A 23,316-nucleotide genomic window follows, 5' to 3' on the forward strand; every position below is an offset into this window, starting at 1 on the left:
GTCAAATGCCTTCTTAATGAAACCATCTTGAGATTTTGACTGGGCCTACAGCCAGTCTTCAAACACCATTAATGTCCAGCCCATGCCAGGTTTTACCCTTCTGCCAGGGCACCCACAGGAACTCCCTTTGGTTTTCCTTCTGTCCCTCACAGCTCCCCAAGGGAAGAACTGCTCTATGTAGTAAGTGCTCTCTCACCATCCCAATTTGATGCTCTCACAGACAAAAACAGTTCAGTCAGGGTTGGGGGAAAACAAACAAAATCAAAACCAACACCACACACACACAAAACCCCAACCTAAATCCCAGAAAACCCCACACAAACAAAAAAACAACCTCATACCCCCCAAAAGCAATTCCCCATCCTTGCAATAGTGCCTGGGAGAAAGGTAAAAACATCTCCTTATCCTGTAAAACCAGAGCAGCTGAAGTACTCACTGAAATCATAACTTCCTTCCTAGGAACAGGAGCAGAACAAAGAATCTCTAGAGGGCAAGCGTGATGTAATGAAGCACTCTAGAGACTGAGGAAGGAATAATCACGAGACAAAATATAAGCAGATAAAGGCTCTATATGGACATCAAAATCCTTGTAGCAGAGACCAAAACTCTTCTTACAGCAACACACAAACAATACTTACACCACCTCCTCTTTCCCACCCTTTTTGGGTGGAAATAGGCCATGAAGAAACAGATACATCACAGTATCTCTTTCTAAAAAACTTCTGATTTGAGGAAAATGCCTTTCTAGCTTCTACGACTGAAATCCTGCTAAACCCCAGAAACCTAAAACAAGTCTGCTTCATAAAGAGGTAGACCCCACAGCACTAAAAAAAGCAATAGATGCATGTCAGTCTCATGTAGCACCCAACGCTCAAAGAGCACTGACAGCAGCTGGCAACAGGACTGCCCATCCGTATCTGAATAGCTCCAGGAGAGGTTTAACTCACAGAGAGGTTCCTCCAATGTAGCTGTTCCAGAGCCCTGAGTTACAGCATGGTATGCTCCACTGTGGTTGCTGTGCATCTGCTCTTTCCTTGGCTCAGGAAAAAAGCACCTCCAGGTCCATGTCTGTATTCCTACGATGACCATCAAGTGCCTGCCATTGGCAGAGTACAAAGCCAGGAAATAATCCATGGGATCTTCGCACAGCCTGCCAGGAACATGCACTGTCTACATTTCCTGCATAACATGAGGATCAGAGAGGTCTTTTTCTATCTTGACATTGGATAAGGGTGACAGAAAATAGCACCAGAAAGCAGCGGGATAAAATAAGAAGTGATATACAGCCCAGAAAACAAAAAGACTGACAGATTTTATTTACTAGCACCTTACAGCTGGCTTTTCTCCAACTCCAAGGGCAAAACTGGTGATCAACACGGACAGAGGGGCTCTATCCTGCTATGATCATGTAATTCAGTCTGGGTTGCTAAGTGCATCAATACCTGATGACACCACAGCACCAGACGGATGGTGAGGATAGGCCTATTTTAACCCCAGAAGATTTAGTGTATCTGCCACTCCCTAGGAACATTAGCAATGTGACAAAAAAGGAGCAAAGGGCAGTGGCATCTGTAGGATCTTCAGCTCAGCCTCGTGAGGTCAAGTCTGCAGTATCTGTATGTGTTTCTGCTGTCTCTGTCCCTCCTTCCACATCTAACAATCACAAAAAAAAAGCCATCAGAGCACAGTTAAGTGTCTCATTACAAAGAAGTCTAAATCAGAGGCTAGATCTTTAGATCTGCGAAGCCCACACAGAGGACACCTGTCCTTGTGTCATAAGACAGCAAGGGCAGTGCAGAGCAGATGGGTTTTACTGGCATGCTTTACTTCAGGAAGAACTGAGACATGATTGCTTATGCAAAGAGGTATGCAAGAAGCAGGAGCCTACTAAGAGCCAAAGGGTCACCTATGTCCTCGTTTTTATTTCTGGAAGATGACTGTGCTCTCTCCGCTTTCCTGTGACCACCTTGCTCTAGCCAGTGCTCTAGTTTGAAAAGCTAACCTTCCTGCAGGCAACAGTACCCACTGCCATGCCTAATGCAGCCTGCAGCTTTGGGACTTAAGCTCCAATCCCCACCTGAAGAAGAAAGCAAACCTTTTACGGCCACAGAGCAGGAACTAAAATCCTAAATAATTTAGTTTTCTTCTAGGACACAGAAGCTTTTAATCATTATAAATTTAGCAGCCTGTCAAACAGAAGGTGATGCTGTAGTAGATTCCTAGTCAAACAGCTACAGGAATTAGGCTTACCTGTGTGTCTCTCACATAACAGTGGCAGCATTTACACTGTCTGTACTCCTGCAGAATTGAGAAGAGCCACAAAACACTGTAAGAATAATTTCAATTTTCAGTCTCTGACTTAAGGCAGCAGCAAGTTAATTTCCACGTGTAGGATGTCCCCTCCAAAATGGCATTTTTGTTAAGACTGCCTTCATCTAAATCCTACAGAGCTTTGAAAAAACCCTGCTACTCTACAGCAGTGAATAATGTCACTAACATTAGGGTAACAGACTTTAAAATATCATAAAAATCACAGAGCAATTTGGATTTAAAGGGACCTTAAAGATCATCCAGTTCCAATACCCATGCCATGGCAAGGGACACCTTCCAGTAGACCAAGTTGCTCAAAGCCCCATTCAAAATGCGAGGCATCTACAGGCTAGGCATGTACATAAGTCTTCCTGAGCTCAGGCCTCAAGGAAAAAAGGAAAAATAAGTTTTACAAGCTGTTCAACCATCTTTGACACAAGTTCCATGAGTTACGAGTCTCTGGGACATTTCCATGGTCTTTCAAGTACTACATCAACTTATATCTCCCGAACAAGGGCCAATAACAAAAATATGGCCAGCTACTGTATCTGCTGAAAAATATCTTAAGAAATACAGGGAAAGAAAGGACTTAAAGAAAGCCAGATGGAACAAGTCAGAGGACTTCAAAATGAAACTTAAAAAAAAAAATAAGAGGATATTAAGAGTCAGCTTTGGGATACCCCATACACCTCACCTCAAAGTTAAGGAAGAACTCCAGCAGAATGACACCCCATTACCCACTGTTTACTGCAAACACAGAGAACATCATTCTGTGCACAACTTAAGGAACTCTACAGAGTCAAACAAAAAAAGCCAAGTCTAAGAACATCAGAAGAGATCCGCATCTAGGTTTAACTGAAGAGGGAAGGACTAAGAAGATAGTAGAGAAATAACCAAGTACCAAGGATGGCATTTTCAAGAACGTGATATGACTTGGCACCCAGTATGGCAACTCAGTTTGGAATGACAAAATAAAAACTGTTGCTGTAGGTACCTAACCCTGCTGGTCAGCCAAAGCTTTAAAGTCTCTTAACAAAAGAAGAACTTAAATCACTCTCTTGATCACTGGGGGTGGGGGAAGTAAGAATTTATATATTTTAAAATTCTAGCTAATTCTAACAATAAAGGCTACAATTTAAAGCAGTTAGGACAGACTTCCATGCTAGAAAAGCCTCGAACTCCAGCTCCCAACACTGGGAAATTTTCTTTAAGCATCCCTTGGATCTGATACCATCTGTGCATATCCATTTCAGCTGCCCCTTCTACTCACACAGAGGTTGGCCTATTCAATGTTTACACAAGTGTGAGAAAACCACAGCTCTGTGTTCTCCTCCTGTGTGGCTTGTTACTGTGAAACATCAAAATAAATTCCATGGAAGAGAACTACAGACATTCCTCCCAACATCAGAATAAACACCAGAGAAGTGAGCTACAAACCATCTCTCCATGGAAAGTCTGCATGCTTCTGCGTCACCAAGAGTTCGAAGTACAGCTGTGTGGAGCTGGGGAGCAAGTTTCTCACAGAAGCTTGGCATTAAATAATAAATAAACATTTGTGAAATATCTAATTTACAATCAAGAAAACAGGTCCTTCCTTAAAGGCACTAAACAGAAGAAACAGACCATGTAAAAACTATTTGGGTTATGCTACAAAAGGCCTTAATGGATGACACTTGCTGTAGGAAAACTGGCAGGATCCACATCAAGTCCTCACTGCTGGGGTTGTAAAGATAATCCCAACACTTGCAGTTCACTGATTTGAGAAACTGCCAACAGAATCCCACCATTTGAACAGAGCTGGCCCATGTGTTAACTCCATAGCAAGTCCTGAGATGTCAAAATTCACTGTTTCTTGTAAGATATCTGTTGAAGGTACAAGGAGCAGCGCTGACTTCTAGCAAGGAACAAGAGACAACCTTCTCAAAGTGTTACTTTTCAGAGGATCAAGCTTGGGAAGAACACTAGGCACATGCACACAAATACACTGATACACTTACTTGACAGCTGTAAGGACCAATCTGGAATACACTAAATACGTGTTGTCATGCGTCTCAGGTTTTTGCATTCTATTCTCTTACCCTGACAAACATGCTACCCCAGGAAAACACCTGTTATTGAAACAAAAATTATAAAACCAAACACACCACCCAAAACACGCAAAACAGCTAACTGCGGAATTTAAGGTGACATCCTCTGAACATCAACACCAGCCATTTCACTCTGAAGATGTCTGGAGCATAGTAGTTCTCACCTAAGGAATTAAATCCCAGGATCCAGCTGTTGTATTGTACTTTATTTGGTAATGTTGGAAAAGTCTGGCCAAGAAAGGAAACAGCTATTGGGTTTCCAAGGTTATTCCAGGTTTACAGATATTCCCTTAACTCTTCAAAATAAAAATCTTAATGAATGCATTCATTAGGGAAACATAATGAAAGTCAAACTCACACAGATTTAGATTAAGTCTGCATTTATTTATATAGAAATGGCAAAATGAAGACCTACTTTTATAGTGCGTTCACTTGTAATAGCTACACCACTTAAGCAGCTTTGCTGTCTGTTTATAAGAACATTCCTTATTAGCCTGAAGGTATTCTAAGGCTAGATCACGAGACAAGTCATTCACATAGTCCTCACAGTTCACACAGATGGAAAAAAAACCAAAAACTATCTAAAAAAAAAGACTATAGCTGGCTTTTTCATCACAGCTAGAAAGACAACAAAATAGTCCAATGCACAGGACTATATTTGTGACAAGAAGTTTAAGAAGTCGCATTTCTGTTGCTTTTCAAGAAATAAGGAAAAAGGACTAATTTATGCTATTGAACTCACAGAAGTTCCAATGTGTAAAATATTAACTACATTAATACTGAATCTCATTTTGTTCCTGTGTCACAAAACTCTTCCAAGTTTTTCCACAAAATTTCTAGGCTTTTCTTTTGGAGAGAGGGGTAGAGACAGAAAAACTGGCAAGCCCAACTTATTTGCAAGAGATGTAGCTCTGAATGTGAGAGATTCAGTCTCAGCACATCCATACTGAAATTTCTGGTTAGAACTAGTCAGAGATGCTCCTTTTGCAGCATGGAAGACCTGCACCAAAACCCTCCCTGCACGGCCCAGTTTTAACAAGCAGTTAAACACCTCCTTTCTACATCAGGAGTGCTTTCAGCACAGGACAAAACTATCAGCTGTTAAGCAGCAAAATCTTCCTCCTGTTTTTAACTTCACTGCACAAGGTAGCTAGCTTATTTCAGTGCAGAATAGGAAAGAGCTTTGAAATACTTAAGCTATTTACCCATCAAACTGTTTCCTGTGTGAGTCTTAAGGGAATTAATTTCCCATGAGCTGAAGAGTACAGTTTTACAGGACGCTGAAAGAAAAGCAAAATGGGTTCAACAACAGGACAACAAAGTTTTATTGCATGGAAAAATTCCACAAACTACCATAGGATGGATTTTTATTTTTTTTTTAATGCATACCTGAAACCTGAAATTACTGTTTAGATAATACTGACATATTGTTTGTCCTAAAACAGTCACATAGAGCTTTGTAACATATGGTCTTTAGCAGAACTGTTGGGATTGGGAAAGGGAGATTTTTTTTTATATGAAGGCACATTCTAACCTGAAGAAAATTAATTTTACATTTAATAATCTTGCAAAGTTAGGCACTCAAGAAAAACAAAACAGATCTAGCTGTATTCTGTAGCAATAATCTAATTATGTTTATGTTACACAGTAGAAAAAGGGTATTAAAAGTAAATACTAAGATAATGCCACCAAAGAAAGCTCAAAATGCAGAGACAGAAGCAGCTTGCTCCATTTTCTGCATGTAGCTAGCATCAGTTCTATGACCTATGCTAGAATTGCCACCTGTTCCTATTCTTCCTAACTTGTTTTTAACTTACGTAAGCTCCCCAGTCCTACCTGCTCTGCGATCAATCATATAACACTTGCATTAGAATGGAATAAGCTATTTCAGTTGGAAGGGACCTACAGCAATCACCTAGTCCAACTGTCTGACCAGTTCAGGGCTAACCAAAAGTTAAACCATGTTGTTAAGGTCATTGGACAAATGCCCCTTAAACACTGATAGGCTTTGGGCATTGATCACCTCTCTAGAAAGCCTGGTTCCAGTGTTTAAGCACCCTCTCAGTAAATAAATGCTTCCTAATACCCAGATTAAACCTCCCTGGTGCAGCCTTGGACCACTGCCACATGTCCTGTCACTAGATACTAGGGAGATCAGCACCTTCCTCTCCACTTGCCCTCCCCAGGAAGCTGTAGAGATCAAAGAGGTTACCCCTCAACTGCCTTTTCTCCAAACAAGACAAGCCTAAAGTCCTTAGCTCTGCCTCACAGGACATTCCCTTCCATCATTTTGAGAGACATTTTCGCATTTAGTTCAAAATTACATGTCTCAAGCGGCAACCTTTTCAGTCCTATTTAAGACATTACAGTTAAGTACAGATGTACATTCTTACTTCAAGTTATCAAGTTAAAAAATATAATAAAACACATTATACCCAGTAAGTTAATTTTGCCTCAGCTTCAAAGCCAGTGCTGAAGCAATACACCACAGAACTTGCAGAAATTACTTGATCCACTGGAATAGCACCCGTGAAAAATACAGAATTCACAAAAAGAAGCTTTGTGAATCTTTTAACATGAACAGTTGCAAATACGTAAGTCTCTCCAATCTTACAGGCATACTAACAGTATGCTGTGCCTTGCTTTGTCAAACGGATTCCAGCTTTGCATCATTGCTGTAAGTGAATGGAAAATGGATAAAGAGCACAAAGAACAGAGACCATATCCTAGAAGCGCCTGCTATTCTTCCATCTTTAAATAATGCAAAATGCAACATTAGCAACTAAGCAGGCAACTAATGCCTTAATATTGTAATCAGTTATCAGAGTCATATTGCAATAAGTTAGTCCTGACTTTATAGAGCACATGAGCAAGAAACAGAAGTGGGGCTGGACCTCCTCACTGAGTGAGGCTAAAAACCATAGAGTTAACTGTGGCACTGAAACAAAAGAACAAAAGCTTTAAAGTAGCTAAAATCACGAGAACAAAGCTTCACTATAGTATCAAGTCTGCAAAAAAAAAAAAAAAAAAAGAAAAAGGAGAAGGCCCCATTCTCCATGGTACCAGCTGGCATTATTTCAGTTCATTTCAAAAAGATCATTTGTCTTTCCTTAAAGTGCAGGATATTGTACTGCACAACATTCAAGCAGCCACAAAAGGATTTTTATTCTGCAAGAACTATCTGCAATAGTGAAGATGGAAAAAAATCCTTCTGAAAAAAGAAGAAGTGCTCCTTCAAAAAGCTTTGCATTCATAAATGGGAAATTATATTAAAACTCTGTACAAGTTAGAAATGTTGAAAGTCTAACTTACCATCCAATTTTGGAAGCTGACTTAGTACAAGAAACAGTACAGGTTTATTAAAAACTCTGAAACACAGCTATTCAACTGGCAAAAGCATGCTGCTAAAGACCATTTGATAAAGATCCACTAAACACTACAGCTAACTTGGAATTTATAGCTGTGTTTTTACAGCATTTTTTTATATTGAATGTAATACTGCAAGGCTATGTAGCAACTCTCTTTACTAGGTTGGAAAAGATGAATCACAAGAAAAATTACATTAAACTAGTAAAAAGGGGAGGGAACAGTAATTACATTTTTTGGATGGAAAACAGGAAGTGATAAGCTAAATTTAGGGGAAAATAAAGTTATATTTTAAGACTATCATAAGCAAGTGGAACAGGAATCTATTTTTCCATTTCTAGAGCAGAAACAGATTTTGTTACTTATCATGAGTTTCCTCAACTGAGCTAATTAAGACATTATGCTGTTAGCTGTAGCATCCTCTACACTCTTAGTTAATGGACTACACATGAGCTCATGATACTTGGTATCAGGCTATACCTAAACTAACATTAGTTCAGCCAAGTATCAATAAAAGTAACAAGCAAACAGAATAAGCCTTTCATGCAAAGTCTTATGCTTGCTGTATGACAGAAGCCCTCATTCTTAACACAAGGTATCGAAAAAACTACTCAGTAACAATTAATATGTAGATACCCAAGAGAGTAAAAGGGCAAAAACACTGGACTCGATGTTCTGACTACAGGAAATTAAAAACATACTGCCACAGTACCAGAGTTACAGGTCAGAACCTATTCACCCAGTAATTCCAGACTCAAACTTGTAACATCTGCTTGGCTACAGCACATCTTTCAGAAATACATCTGCTATTCACTCAGGGGACACAAAGCTTTCCAGTGGTCTTCAGTATCTTTCAAAGAAGGCTTTTCAATGAGTAATTAATTACAAGCAGCTTTTAATTCAGCACATACGCACTGATGCTCAAGCAACTAATTTGGACAGCCAACTCTCTTGAAAAGACCTGGAAATTGCTGTAAGTAGAAACATCATCTGAAGACTTTTCTGTCTCCTGACAGATAAAAACTAGCACCAGGTGTCCTCACTTGCATAAACACCCAAAACAAACCCAATATGAACTCCTTAAAATTCTGCCAGCTTTTGGAATGCCATCTGCTACTTAATCAGCTGTGATTCCTCCCTCTGCCATACATGCAGACATACACACATCAACACACTCAGATAATTTTAATTTCTTATTCAAGTGTAGTCTGGAGTGACACACAGAGACAGCTCACACCAAAACTGTACCTACTGTGAACCTTCCAGAAAAACCTGTTATACTGCATGAGACTTCTATTTATTTTTTTTTAAGCCAAAACACATGAGCTTTAATCATTACTTACCTCAATGTGGATAAACAGCAAAAACTACATTCAGGATTCACTGTCATACTTTCTATTACAGTTAAAGCCTCCTTAGACTTTAATAGAAACAGAGAGAGTGACAGCACAAACTGCATATTGTAAGAGCTGGGTAGCCTAAACACAGTAAGTAGAAAAAAACCCTGGACTTTTCTCTATATCCCTTGAAACTGAAAACAGGGATGGTTTATGGAATTATCAACTGCAAAACTGCTCTTCAAAGAAGAGAACCAATACACTAATATAATGTATAAACCTAATTTAAGTTGCAACACAGAAAATGTAAAAATGCTTTAAGCAAACTCACCAGAACCCAAGCAGGATAGGCTTTGGTGTCCATTTCTTCCTAGAGTACCTATGATATTAAGGGGGAGGAAGAAGAGCATTACACTTTAAACCAGTAAGGAACAGTTCCACATAACCTCCTCAAACTTGACAATTTCAGTTTCTTTCTTGCAATGGCTGATGGCATTTTCAACAGCAAGATTTAGCATTGTAAGGTTAAACTACCTGGAAAATGCATGACGAATTCCCAATAAGCCAAACATTTTCTTTCAATTACAATTATCATACTTCATTTGAAGCCAAGTAGCACTGCTTTATTTTATTCATTCATAGCTAATAAAAAACTAGCATCATAGTAACTTTTTTCCACTTATAGAATCCAGGTATTTTATTTATATAAAGGAGGTATAAATTCACAGCACTTTCAAATGTGCTAACAATCAAGATAAATACAAATGAAAGCACTGAGGAGGTTAATCTACCTTTTCTGCATTGCTTTAGAGTCATGTGAAAACTGACTCTATTATAAAGTTCATTACATTATATTATACAGTTCATTACAAAAATATTAATTAAATGAAAGCAGTCTTTCAGACTGCTAGGTCTAAGAGCAAAAGCCATGTGCAGAACTTTGTAAAAGATCTGTTGACAACACCTATCAACTTTCTCCATGATTTACAAAGAGTGTGTGATCCTTCAACAGATGTTTCAGTAGTTGACATTCTGCTTTGTCCTGCACCGAACTTGCTTCCCTCACCTCAGCCACACAAATTAACTTTTCTCTCAACGTGAAAATTTTGTCTTACAAAGCCTGACTCAAGATTTTTATCTAGTCTTTTGATTCATGCTGGTAAAAATGACTAATTTCAATTGAAAGTTGAAGATAAAACAAGCATCTGATACACATAAATACTATCCTCAACAGCCAAACCTGATCAAGATGCTCTCACAAGAATCTTGCTTAAATTAAACACAAACTTGGGAAATCTAGTCTGGGTTGTGTCTTGCAAATATATGATCTTATAAGCAGGTGACAGAATATGTAACAGACATTATCAAGTATTCTGAACCCTCAAGGGATGCAAGTTTAAAGCAGATAGTAGACAATGATGCCCTGATTGCCACACATACACCTGACCTGATACATAAGGATACAAATACATACGGAACACTTTGAAGACCCAATCTCCAATACTTTAAACTACAAAGAAGAGCAGACTACTACCTCAATTACTCTGAAGTCATAAAGCACAGCTGCTCTTTCTCAAGACAGAGGGATTCAAGAATGTAAGTGAAAAACTGACTTCACCCAACAGCTGATTACCTCTAGTCTCACTGACTTTCCTTGCTGAGTGCAGTGGTCCAGGTAATTTTGGGGTGCACTGGTTCAGTGAAACAGACCTGGCCTTGGCTCCTAGAAGTAGAAGCTTAGATCAGGTTTAAAAGTATAGCTATGTCAGCAGTTAAAGACATGACAAATATTATATACTTGCAGTTAAGCAGAAGATGCACAAATCTACTCAAACAGCAAAAAGAGACACTACCTAGAATATTTAAGCTATATTTATCACAACTCACACTGGAAGAAAGAAAAACACAGCTTTAATAAAGCTTCTAAGCAGAAGGAAACATTAGTAGATTCCACTTCACACTAAGATTGAATTATGTAAGCCTCAAAACAGCAGCAAATACAAGACAGCTACATAAACATTGTCTGAAAGGGAACTCCAGAGGCCAACTATCCAGCCTCCCACTCAGAGCAGGGCCACCACCAAGACACACTTCTAAAACCCCGGTCACTTTACATGTTGCACAGTGCACACTTGTGTTGCATATATTAGATTGTGTTTGTTTCAAAGTGATCTATAGTTTGTGGCACTGTTTCTTTTCACAGTTTAGCAATTTAAATCATGACATTTGGCAGGTGTCTCTTATATTTATTCTCAATTATGTCAGATACCAGCTTAAAATTTAAGCCTAAAACAGGAGCATTGTGTTTAATTAGGTTTATCCAATTACAGTAACCAGTTCACCACAAAGACGGACAAAAGCCAGCTGATTATAACTAGGATTTACAAGAGAGAGACAGCAAGCTTGTTTATCTGCTCCTGTTGTGTCTTTAATTTTGGCCAGAGAATGAGTTGTCAGCTGCTGTTTCTAGCTTGAATGAAGAAACAGTACTGGCCAGTTGAGGAGTCCTGGTTCAAACAGGAACAGGAACCATAACAGTGTTTTATACAAAGCCAGTAAGCCCATTTAAATTAATGTTTTCTTTAGCACCAGGTGACGAAACACAATTGTCTTACGCCTATTAGAATTAGAGAAAACCTCTGCTTCCAATTCAGTCAGTAAAAAGAACATCAAGAAAAAGAAGCATGAAGAGCTAAGCTGTTTCTGGGACTCTTCCCTTTGAAAGATAGAACAGTGTTGTCCATCTATGAAAGAAGATACTTCATCTAAACAAACTTCATCAAACAAACATCCCCATCCCTTAATGTCCTTTCTGTCCTGAAAGGGATGAAGATAATGCAAAGTCTGCATGAGGACAAGGACAACCACATAGTCAGGATAAATTGAAGGTAGTTCTGCCCTACAAACCACCAGCAGCCACAGTGTAGTAGCTTTACAGTAGTAACTACAGTTTCACTCTATCTACAAACAGTCTCATGTACCTTTTGGGGTTGATTTCAATGAGTGTAACCTAGGTCTTGGTACTGCTTTCAAAGGGACAGGAGCAGAAGTACCATTCTGGCAGGCTGGTTTTGTAGGCCATTCTCCATTCTTGATAATGACTGTGGCACTTGCAGCTGCAACACAGAATGACAAAAAACTTGCTCTAGGCAGTATCTAGTTTTCAGAAAATTAAATCCTTAAACAAGACTGTTTTACCCAAGGCTAAAGTTAGGAAATATATAAAAATATTACTACCGCATCCAATACATTCAGTACATACTGAAGACCTGTATAACAGATCAGTCTATGACTGTTATAAACATTTCTCAGAACTAGACATACAGTTTCGAACCATGCTTAAGTGAACATACATGAAAGTATTTGATCAAGATACATAACAAGGAGTCTGATCTTGCTGTAAAAAGTTAATAAAAAACACATTTCAGTTTAAGCCAAGAAAAAGTATCATCAGTATATGAAAACATTCTGGCCAAAGAACTGACTGTTAAAAACCATAAAACCCAAGCAAAACTCGGACAACTTCCTCATGCAACACCTTCCCCTGTTCTCTCTCATTTGAGCTGAGCCTGTTGTTTTAATGATATGGCACACACACCACCAGCAGACTGCATCCCTTCCATCCCCTCTGGGAAGCACTGAAAAAGTGTGAGCCCAACTGCCCTTACCAGCTACTAAACAAGTTTTGAAAAGCTTCCTGTAGTCTCCGCTCATAACAGCGGCTTCCTTAATGACAACAGACCTCAAAAGACTGTACTCCCTACAAAAAGAGGTAGACATGCCCTAACAGGGAAAGGCGAGAAAATACCCAATTGCTACCTCATACCCAAATTGGGTGTCTAACTTACAGGGAAGTTGCTACAGAGGACATTTGGTTCCATCTCAAAGGAACATGAGAAAGATTTGGGTTTGTCATTATGAAGATTATTTACCTTGAAAAAAAGAAGACTGAAATTTGGGGAAAGCATTGGTTTATTTTTTTTGAGGAAAAAATAATACTTCTAAAGCAAGTATAGACTGAGAACACTTTGGTTCAGGTACTAAAAAATTACATATACTGACACACTGAAGAGTAAGAAACTGACATTACATTTACCAAAGACAAGCAAAATCTAAGTTATACTGGAATAGCTTCTCACACCTGCTTTTTCCTGTAGTCATTTAAAGAAAAAGAGAGTGGGATCATATCAGGTTTGCCTCAGATTGATGTTTTAATGAAGCTAACTTTTTCTAAAGGTAAGGTGAACTAGATATCCAATACTGTTCACCGAAAGACAGAACATACAGTCTTGAGATAATTTTAGCATCATTAAATGCACTAGCATAAACCATGTGAGTTACCTGCTTCAAAAAGATGCTTTTTGCCCACTAATCAATATATTTTCAATCTCAGAAAGAGGGACAGAACTGCTTTCTCTTCTAGAAATATGCAACTGAAGTCCTCCTCTTATTTTTTAAATAAAGCTGAAGCCTCTCAAAAAGCACAGAAGCTAAATACTTGCAAAAAAATCTAGGAACAATTCATGTAACACATCAATAACACAGTTATTATATGGATATCCACTGATACAACATCAGAGGATTCAAACCAATTTGCTTTCATAAAGCATGAGGCCTGAAACAGTCCTTAAGTCTTTCTGTAACTCACTGAATTAAGGATTTTTGCTCAGAGTTCACTGCAAGGAGCTAACAACTGCCTACAAACTGCTGTGGTACTTCTGAGAAGCATGCTATGCAAGTACCACATTGGGTAAGTGAGCACACTTCTGGTGCAGTTAGGGCTCCGTTTTCTCCTGTTATAAGCTCTGGGATCAGCTAACCAGGCTGAGTGCAGAAAAGGGCAAATTTGCAAACTTTGGTCCCTATATGATTCAAAGGTGGTTATCCATAGAATTTGGAGTAGCTAGTGCAATCTTGATGAAAGATGGACAGGTACGAAGTTCTCTCACCACAGCTAAGATCTAAAGGGTTTAAAAATTCAACTCCTTAAAAGCATTTAGTCAAGTACTGACTGCAGAGAAATGCAGCTCCAGGTCAATCACTAGGACCAGCCTTTTCACTTCTGAAACACTATTTCCTTTCCATGCGATTATATACTAATGCAGTTCGTATTTGGATTCTTGTTGCTAACCTCAGAGTTTAAACATTTCGGTATGTTCAAACGACAGTACTTTCAGCACAGCTCTAAAATTGAGATTTGTCTGCTGTTAAAAAAAATAAATAAAAATCAATCTTTCAATGCTTGAACTGACAGCTCGTGCACAAAATACACTTTCATTAACAACATTTCAAATTCCATCATTTCCAAACTTCTCAAATAGTCTTTTTAGACTAAAAAAAAAAAAACAAACCTCAAGTGCTCATTAAAAAAAAAACAAAAACAACCCACAAACAAAAAGCCAAACAAACAAAAACAACACATCAAAAAAACCCTAATACTGCCACAGGAAAATTCTAATCCACGGACACCATAGCAATCCATAACAAAGGGCTGAGCTGACACAGCAGGAGAAATGCTCTCTTTTGTATTTTTTTCCCTGCTAATACAAGGCAAACTCCTTAAGCAAAACAAGCCAAGCAACTTTGTAAATTTAATACTCTTGACAGCACCACAATAGTTAGTCAAAAATTTCAGGATGTTCACAGCATAAGGCTCCCATCTTGATCTTTGTGTGCCCCACCCATCCAATAAAAACATTTTAGGTTTACAAATAGAGATTTATTTTTCCTGACGTCACTGTAGAGTAATTGAAAAAATAAAAAACAAGAAGAGTACTGTATTATTAGAGTACAAAGTAAATTCATGAGTTTTTTCCAATTTGACTCAAACTCAGAAACTTCACTTTATAAATTATATGTAACCTATTATACTCAGAGAACCTGACCACCAGACATAAATCACCCATCAAGTGTAAGAAATTAACTAAAGAAAAATCATCTCACAGAAAATCAGCAAGTCAAAACACTGCATGCATTTACCAACCTCCACAAAACAAATGCTTTAGAATAGAAATAAAAAGGAATACAACCTACTTCTTTTCCCAGTGAACGTGGCTAACAAAAGAATAATACAAAAGCTGTAAGATCCCACTACCAGCAATGTCAGTAAGGTAATATCAAAGTGGCTTCCTGAGTCAGTCGGTGGTGTTAGTGTAGAATTGATGAAAATAACAGGAGAAAAATTGGTTTCTGTGCAACTGCGGAGTCCTCCTGGTATAGTCATTTAAAAAAGATCAAAGCAAGCTCAGAGCCAGAGAAACCGCAGCCATGTCCAACAGCTCATATTGCTCTTGCTTGCTCTTTGTGAATCGGAGTGGAAAAAATTATAAGCTTGAAGGCAGTGGACAAAACAGATTAAATCGGCTACCAAGTAAGGCTAAATAAGGAGTCATCTGTTTGGATACTTAATCTGAATACACTTCTTTGTTATGAAGCGATGACCCTTTCGTTTGTTACACGAGGGAGTAAAATTAAGAGAGAACAAAGCTGCTTAGGAATACCAGACACAATCCTAAACCTGAACAGCGAGAGTCAACATGGCTGTCACAGTAACGGAACCGACCTGATTACACAGGAAGATGTACTGCATGCTTTATTACACACTCGTATTTCTTTGAGGAAAGAAGTCTTCATTTTTTAACAAAGACACTCCAGCGGAAAGAAAAAGGGAAAAAACAACTCAAATACCAAGAGAAAATGTATTTATGTATGCATATGCGCATACATAAACTACAGACATATGTTATATCACCATTCCCTTTTTCAGCCCATTGAAGACAGATTTAAACATCATCTGGCACTTAGTAAAGGCCTTTGCCCAGTCTCCAAGATGTAACAGATGATGCAATAGCAACAGAATATTTAAATGTACTCATTTGAACATGTACAGCTGGGAATACTACTACGTCTGATAGTCAGCTGTGTGTTATGTCCTTCATATTTTTGGCCTTAGAACTCCCACAACTTCTGGTACAGACCATTTGTAGAGCTTCAAATCAAAGCAAGTTCTGTTATTTTTCTCCCTACTTTTAATCAAAATGGAATTGGTTCAGGTCAGATACCAATGTTTACAGTTACCTTAGAAATTATAGAAGTCTACACATGCAAAAAATTTAACATTCTAAAAGCAATTTGACTTACCTGCTTTTCATCTGATCTACATATTTTGTCTTAAAACTCTGAAAGCAGATAATCTAGTCCAAAAAGAGCATTTAGTATCAAAACCCTGTAACATGCAGTATTATGAGAGGTAATCCATTCGCACCATCCACTTCCTACACTACATGTAAACACAAAGAAACTTTCATTGAACACAAGCCTCGCTGTTTTTGTAATGTTACATTATGAAAGAGGAGCTCTACTGTAGCCTCTAGCCAGGAAACCAAAATCCAGTGGCATATTTCAAGATGAAAAGTTGTAAAGTAAGAGGCAAAAAGTCTAAGATCTAGAGCTATTATATAGTAGAACTAGAACCAACACAGGCCTTCTGTCAGACAGCACTCCCTTCAAGGGGATTGTTTTTGTTTTCTTTTCAACAAGCAGTTGATGCTGACTATCAGCTAAAACTCATAACCCTGATAGATACTTACAGTTACTGCTGAAATGACTTGGCTCACTCTGAGCACTGCTGACTGATGAGATGCTAGGAGTTCTCTCAAGCACTGATCTTTTGACAGGCACTTTGGATTTGGTGAGTGGTTTAACGGAGCCAGCCCAGGAGACTGGAGAATTTTTCACAGAGGCATGCCTCTCTCTTTGCAAAGATCCTGTACTTGTCAATTGGGGGGAAGGGGTAGGGAGAAAAAAAGAACAAAAGGAGTTGGAAAGAACCTAAAAAAATTGCTTCTTCCATATATATGACCACAAGTAAAAATATTTACACATTAAAAATACACGTAAAAAAGCCTCATCTACCTCATATTGACACGCTAAAAAATGCTGTAAATGCAGAAAAACAGTTCCAGGGATTTAAAGAGTCCCATTTCACCTGCACATTGACATCAGGAACAAGTCAAGAGCTTTAAAGACTGGCCTTTCAGGCAGAAATATGCATGCACAAAGTTTTTCCTGCATTCTCCTACCTCTGTGTATTATGGCTGGCTGTACTAGCGATCCCATAAGAATATAAACTCTAGCTCGAAGACAATCCAAGAAAGATTATTTCATTTGTTACCAGCCCCAAACCAGAGATTCCTTCCTATCAAGGACAAACAGCACAAGAGTATTAAATTGTGCTGTACTCACATGATGCACTGAAAACTGACTAGTTCCCCAGGACTAGTTAAACAGCACTCCCCAGAACCAAGTTCTTAGTGACCAACTGGTGCAGACACATTTTTGCATTAAATGCTGTTTTCATTTGAGCTTGTTGAATACAAATGCCCAACAGCTAAATTAATCCAATACAAAGACTATTTATAGATGAGGCCAGTGTGCCATCTTCAGATGGGAGCTTGCTCTTGTACTATTAACAACACAAGTACAATTTCTGCAAGAAAAAATGTTTAGTTAAAATAAGTTTTTAGTTTTTTTTCAGAAAAAAGTGCACCCAGATTAAAACTACAGTGGCCCAAAGGAAGTTACGTACACACAGACTTGTCTGGCCAGCACCAAGTTGTCTCTTGTCAGCTCCAAGTGTCAACATTTTTATACAGTCCTCTAACTATGGAAGAGGTTTTCATTTTTGTACAGAACCACAGATATGGCAGACAGACTTTTTTTCTTTTTTTAAAATATTGTTGGTTTTGGTGACAAAAAACCTGGTCTCTGTGTGGAGACCTCATAGCAGCCTTCCAGTATCTGAAAGGGGGCTACAAGGATGCTGGGAAGGGACTCTTCATTAGGGACTGCAGTGATAGGACAAGGGGTAACAGGTTCAAACTCAAACAGGGGAAGTTCAGGTTAGATATAAGGAAGAAATTCTTTACTGTTAGGGTAGTGAGGCACTGGAATGGGTTGCCCAAGGAAACTGTGAATGCTCCATCCCTGGCAGTGTTCAAGGCCGTGTTGGATGGAATCTTGGGTGACATGGTTCAGTGGGAGGTGTCCCTGCCCATGGCAGGGGGGTTGGAACTTGATGATCTTAAGGTCCTTTCCAATCCTAACTATTCTATGATTCTGTATTTTGCAAAACTTGTGATGTTATTGCCATTTTAAAGAGTGACAGATATAGTTTATCTTACTTGGAGAGACAACTATAGTGTTTCAGATTTGACTTAGAGCAACCAAGTTTATATTTAAAGGGCATACCCTTCCCTTATTCCTGTCACTTTAAACCAAATTTCAATTTTGCTTAAGTTATATAAGAGACTATTGAAATACAACAAAATTAGCTAGCGATTCCACTTTATTCAACATTAGTTTTGCTGCAGGACCTCCACTCCTAAAGACCAAGAAATCATCAATTTGCACTAAGGCCAAGAAAGAGTGACATTAGGGCATTACATTGAGGCAAGAAAAACACTTAGGCCCAATGTCTGCTTTTCAACAGTAGGTGGTGTGCCAGGATTAGATAACTTGTCTCAAAACATACATTACCCAAAACCAGGAACAATACTAGTAAAAGGAAGGTATGTCCAAACTATTTCCTAGTTCAGATCAACTCAGCAATGAGAGAAAAACCCTACATACAATATATACTAAACATGCATTAGGGTATATAGGCAGACAGTACTGGTCACTGAATACAACACACAAATTTCAATGAGTCATTAAACATGCTTTATGTCAGACCTCACTTCTGAGGTGCACTTTTACCACTTGTTTGGCATTACTACGCACAGCTGTGATTCTGCATATGGCTTTACTGTAGATCTCCAAGACAATTATCAACCATATTTTAGATTTTTTTGTAAGTTACTGTAATGGATCCTTGATTATCTCCAGCTCACTAAAGAGCATCCAGCCTTTGTCATGACACGAGAACACAAACTCACACTGACTAAAACTACATCTGTAACACAGCACTCCAGACAACATACCTGAAATAGCTTATGTTTGACCAAAATACATTTCTGTGACATCTGAACCTCATATAATAAATCTGACAGCTTTGTAACACACTTTCCATGTTGTTTTATAACACCTTGTTTCATTAATGGGTCAACATACCAGAAAAGTAATTAATCCAGACCAGGCAGAAATTCCTTTTCTAAATAGCCTCTCAGCAGAAAAGGTGCAAAACCCAAACAAACTTCACGCCCTCAGAACAAACAAACAGAACAAGAAAAAAAAAACAAAACAGAATATAAACCCAACCAACCAAGCAAAAAAGGGGCTGCTGCAAAAATGCTGCATGTTAAGTTCAACTTAGTAATTTAAAGCTTTACATTTCAAAAGGCAGCTAAAAGAAAAAAGGTAGCTTATCAGCTGTATTTTATTGTCTAAAGATGAGGGGTAGCATGCTTGACTACTATTGTGCTGGACTTGTTCATCCAGTTCAAAAGGTACAGGAACAAAATCCTGTTTTGTTCACAGCGAACAAGCATATGAAAACACTCAATCTCTTCTTGCACAGTGTGATCCCTATATATGACTTGCAGCCAGCCTGGCTTCTCTGCAGACACTGGAACGCAGCAGTGCTCCAAGCCAGCTGTGAACTCAAACCAATTCAGTGAGTGCAGCACACTCTAGGATGACCAGTTTCAGAAGCAGTGAAACAGATGACCTTTGCTCTTTACTTAGTTCTTCTACTGCTTGGTGCTTTTCTATAATGCTTCCATTAAAGTAATTACTTCAAGTACTCAAACACACTTTTCAAAAGCCCAGCTTGAGGGAGAATTTCTTTTAAGTCATGAAACAAGATCATTAAGCAACTACTCTAAGTGTTACTTGGGTTTTACAAAGTATTTTTGTAAGTACCATTCCCTAAGAAAGGAGTCACACAGAATTAAACGTGAAGGTTTTGAAGACAGAAGCAGGAAGATAGGAGATATAAACAAAAGGACTGGAAACAAGCACAAAAGCAGTATATTTAGTGAACCATTACTATGAAGACAACAAGCAACATCAAAGTAGCAGGCTTTCATCAGTTATTTAATCTAGTCACTGAAGTGCAATACTAGAAATACCACATTCCTCTACAGTGAGGTAATCAGTTGGCAATTCTTTAGAAAAAAAGTCTCTATGCAACAGCCACATTACTTCAAGTATGTTAAAATATCTCTTGTATCGCAATGGAAATAAGCAAAGAACAAAGCTCATTTTTCAAGAAGCTCTGAAGTCAGCTTTCAGATCCTTACACTCAAATAGTCATATGCTCATATGAACCCTTCTCATAGGTGGTTATTGTCAAGAATAACTTAAAGCTTCCTTCAATAGCACTGGAGTAAAAAATAAATAAATAAATAAAATTGAACTGAGAATATAAACAATACGCTAGTAGTGGTGCCTTGTGCTTTCCTGACTTCCCCCGCAAGTTTAAAAATCCAGAGTGCCCTATTTTAGAAGTGCTAAATTTCATAGCTTTAAAAAAAAAAAAAAAATCATTTCAAGCATGATGAAAAGGTGCAGTCTAAACCTACTGTACAAGGTCTTTGTAAAGCAAGAGGAGTAAACCTTCAAGAAAACATACAAATTTTTGGCATCTATTGAAAGGAGTAATAAATCACAGAATGACAAACTAGACTTTCGTATTGTTTCCAGCACACCAATCCTAACATAGCTGTAAGAGCATTTATGGTTGCTATTCTGAGCACTGTAAATCTCAATAATAACAGATTCCTGATGGCTGCAAGCTCCCCAGGTTGCCCGATTGGCCATTCGGCAATATTAGTATTACTGTATTATGCTAAATCTATATACGCATCACTGTTTGTTCAAGGAATAAAGAGCGGTTACAGCACATTTCATAATCCTACTAAAGATACACAGATAATCCCTTTCTAGTTCTCTCCCTTTTAAAGTCTCAAATTACTACCAAAATTACCAAAGAAAAGGCAGGACACAGTTATGTCACATTGCTTGTAATACCTCAACTGATAAACACGTACAAAGACATGGAACGTTAAGTTACTGGTGGGTCTTGAAATATTAAGATGAAAGAGATTTATTTGTTTAGGGAATAACAGCTGATCAGAGAACAGTTTACATTATTAAGGCAAGTCCCCATATGACTCAGACTTCCACAGTATTGTTCCCATTCACCTACAGTCCTTAGGGAAGTGCTCCTCTTTGGCACAGACACCAATCAGCAGCAAGCTAGTGCCAAAAAACATAACCAGGATGCCAGCAGCCATGTGGGTAGGTATTGATGTGCTCTTCCTATTGCAGCTCAATATTCTTGGACTAAAACTGAAAAACGGATCATCAGTGCATTTTATTAGCAGCTAACAACCACCAAGCCAACCCTGTTAATTCTCCTACACACTCCTGCTGTCAGAAGAGTGATCAGGGTGTTTTCAGTCAGAGGAAGAGAACACCACTCGTGTACAACTACTGTTAAATTTCACTTTTTCCCTTCCTATTTGTCCCAGCTTTGAAATGTCGCAGACTTCCTCCCAGTTAAATCCTTCCACTATCAGAGACTCTTCCCTTCCCTATCTTCCCTCAGGCTCAACTCCCTGCATGTCACCTCTCCAGCACCTGGAAATAGCCTTTCTCCTTCCCAGCCTCAAGTCCAAACACACATCTGCTCTCCCATCTCCAGCGGTGTCTGCCCCCATACTACCTGCTGCATTGACTCAATGTTAGGTTTTTCCTTCTGTAGGCTGAACCAGAGCACCCCCCCAAGAGACCACATCTGCACAGTCACACTGTCATCTCCTACGACCCCAGGCAGAGCCACTTTCCAGACAGGAGCTTTGCACCAGCTTCATGGGCAGCTGCACAGTGGTAGCAAAGCTTGCCCATGCCAGCTTTGCCAGGAGTCTGTTGTAAGCTGTTTGCACCCCAACTTAAACAACCCCCAACAGCTAGTTTTACACAGCTATTGGAAATCCCTGTTTGCTTAGGAGTAGTGGGCACAAGAAGTCAAATCAACATGCTATGGGAATAGCTGAGGCAAAAGAAAACCACCAACTGCATCCTGTTACACTTTCATTATTGTCCTGCTCTTTGTACCACACAACCCTTCATGTTATACACTGAAATTTTTTGATAGCTTGCAACTTTTATATCTATGTTACCTACAAATATTTTGAGATTTCTGCTGCAGGAGTTTGTGCATTCCTTGCATGAAGGAAGAACCTCCCTGCAGCAAAACATAAATACAATTTTCTTCAGAAAGACAAGGATTCCTCTTTCTCTCCTCCTTTACCTCTCCCTTCAGAGAATTCAAAACTAACCAGTACAGGTGAAGAGTTATTTGAAGACACACCGGCATGTCCCTGCAAGTAAATGACAAAGCATCAAGAAATTTCCCTGCAGGGAAATGGTGCACACCTCACTTCTTAAGGAGAATATTCTTACAGATGCATCCACATTTCTGGCAGCATTGATATGTTTGACTGTTAGTATCAGCTTCTGCAAGTATGATCATGCTTCCTGCTACAGGAATAACACATTAAAACCCCAACTGGGCTAGTCATAAATCACCTGTAAAAAGTCTGGGAACAGAATGGCCACTGATGGCACCAGAAAAAAAGCTGACAGAATGGAACGCTCCCAGAGTCCAGAGGAGGGTCGTGGAGATGCACAGAGGGCTGAAGCACCTCTCCTACAGAGACAGGCTAAGAGAACTGGGGTCATTCAGACTGGGGAAGAGAAGGCTCAGGGGAGACCTTAGAGCAGCTTCCAGTGCCCAAAAGGGAACCTTGAAGAAATCTGGAGAGGGACAGCATGCAGTGATAGGACAAGAGGGAAGTGACTTTAAGCATAAAGATAGTAGATTAGATTAGAGACATTATGAAGAAATTCTTCAGTATGAGGGTGGTGGGACACTGGAACAGGATCCACTAAGAAGCTGTGACTACCCCATCCCTGGCAGTGGTTCAAGGCCAGGCTGGACAGGGCTTTGGGCAACCTGGTCTAGTGTGAGGTGTCCCTACCCACAGTAGGGGGTTAAAACTAGATGATATTTCAGTTCCATTCCAACCCAAACCATTCTATGATTCTTTGATTCTGCAAGCTGGAAGTCAACAGAATACTGGAAAACTTGGAAACTTGGGAAAAAAGATCATTTAAGTTCATATTCAAATGTTTTCACCACCAGCCCCCTATTCCCCCAAACCTCAGAGGAACACACCAAGGATACCAAACCAAAGATACATCAATAAACT

The 23,316-nt window shown here is 39.0% G+C and overlaps 1 protein-coding gene across 5 annotated transcripts in view; it reads right to left on the bottom strand.

The window, feature by feature from the left end:
* MTUS1 (microtubule associated scaffold protein 1) overlaps nucleotides 1-23,316 on the bottom strand; it is an 87,714-nt gene that overhangs the window by 52,993 nt on the left and 11,405 nt on the right. For 2 of the 5 annotated variants that reach the window (XM_061473325.1, XM_061473351.1), the window contains exons 3-6: nucleotides 16,690-16,866; nucleotides 12,082-12,216; nucleotides 10,734-10,823; nucleotides 9,432-9,479 (exon numbers count right to left, since the gene is read on the bottom strand). In XM_061473325.1, coding sequence (XP_061329309.1) covers nucleotides 9,432-9,479; nucleotides 10,734-10,823; nucleotides 12,082-12,216; nucleotides 16,690-16,866 — 450 coding nt within the window. Of the gene's footprint in view, nucleotides 1-9,431; nucleotides 9,480-10,733; nucleotides 10,824-12,081; nucleotides 12,217-15,133; nucleotides 15,415-16,689; nucleotides 16,867-23,316 lie in introns of those variants that run through there. The other 3 variants (XM_061473361.1, XM_061473334.1, XM_061473342.1) reach the window with 3 other exon arrangements.

Source organism: Pezoporus flaviventris, unplaced genomic scaffold (genome assembly GCF_033815535.1).
Source record: "Pezoporus flaviventris isolate CSIRO_AGI_PZ_B2104156 unplaced genomic scaffold, CSIRO_AGI_Pfla_v1 ptg000002l, whole genome shotgun sequence".
In the NCBI taxonomy this organism is placed as follows: Eukaryota; Metazoa; Chordata; class Aves; order Psittaciformes; family Psittacidae; genus Pezoporus; species Pezoporus flaviventris.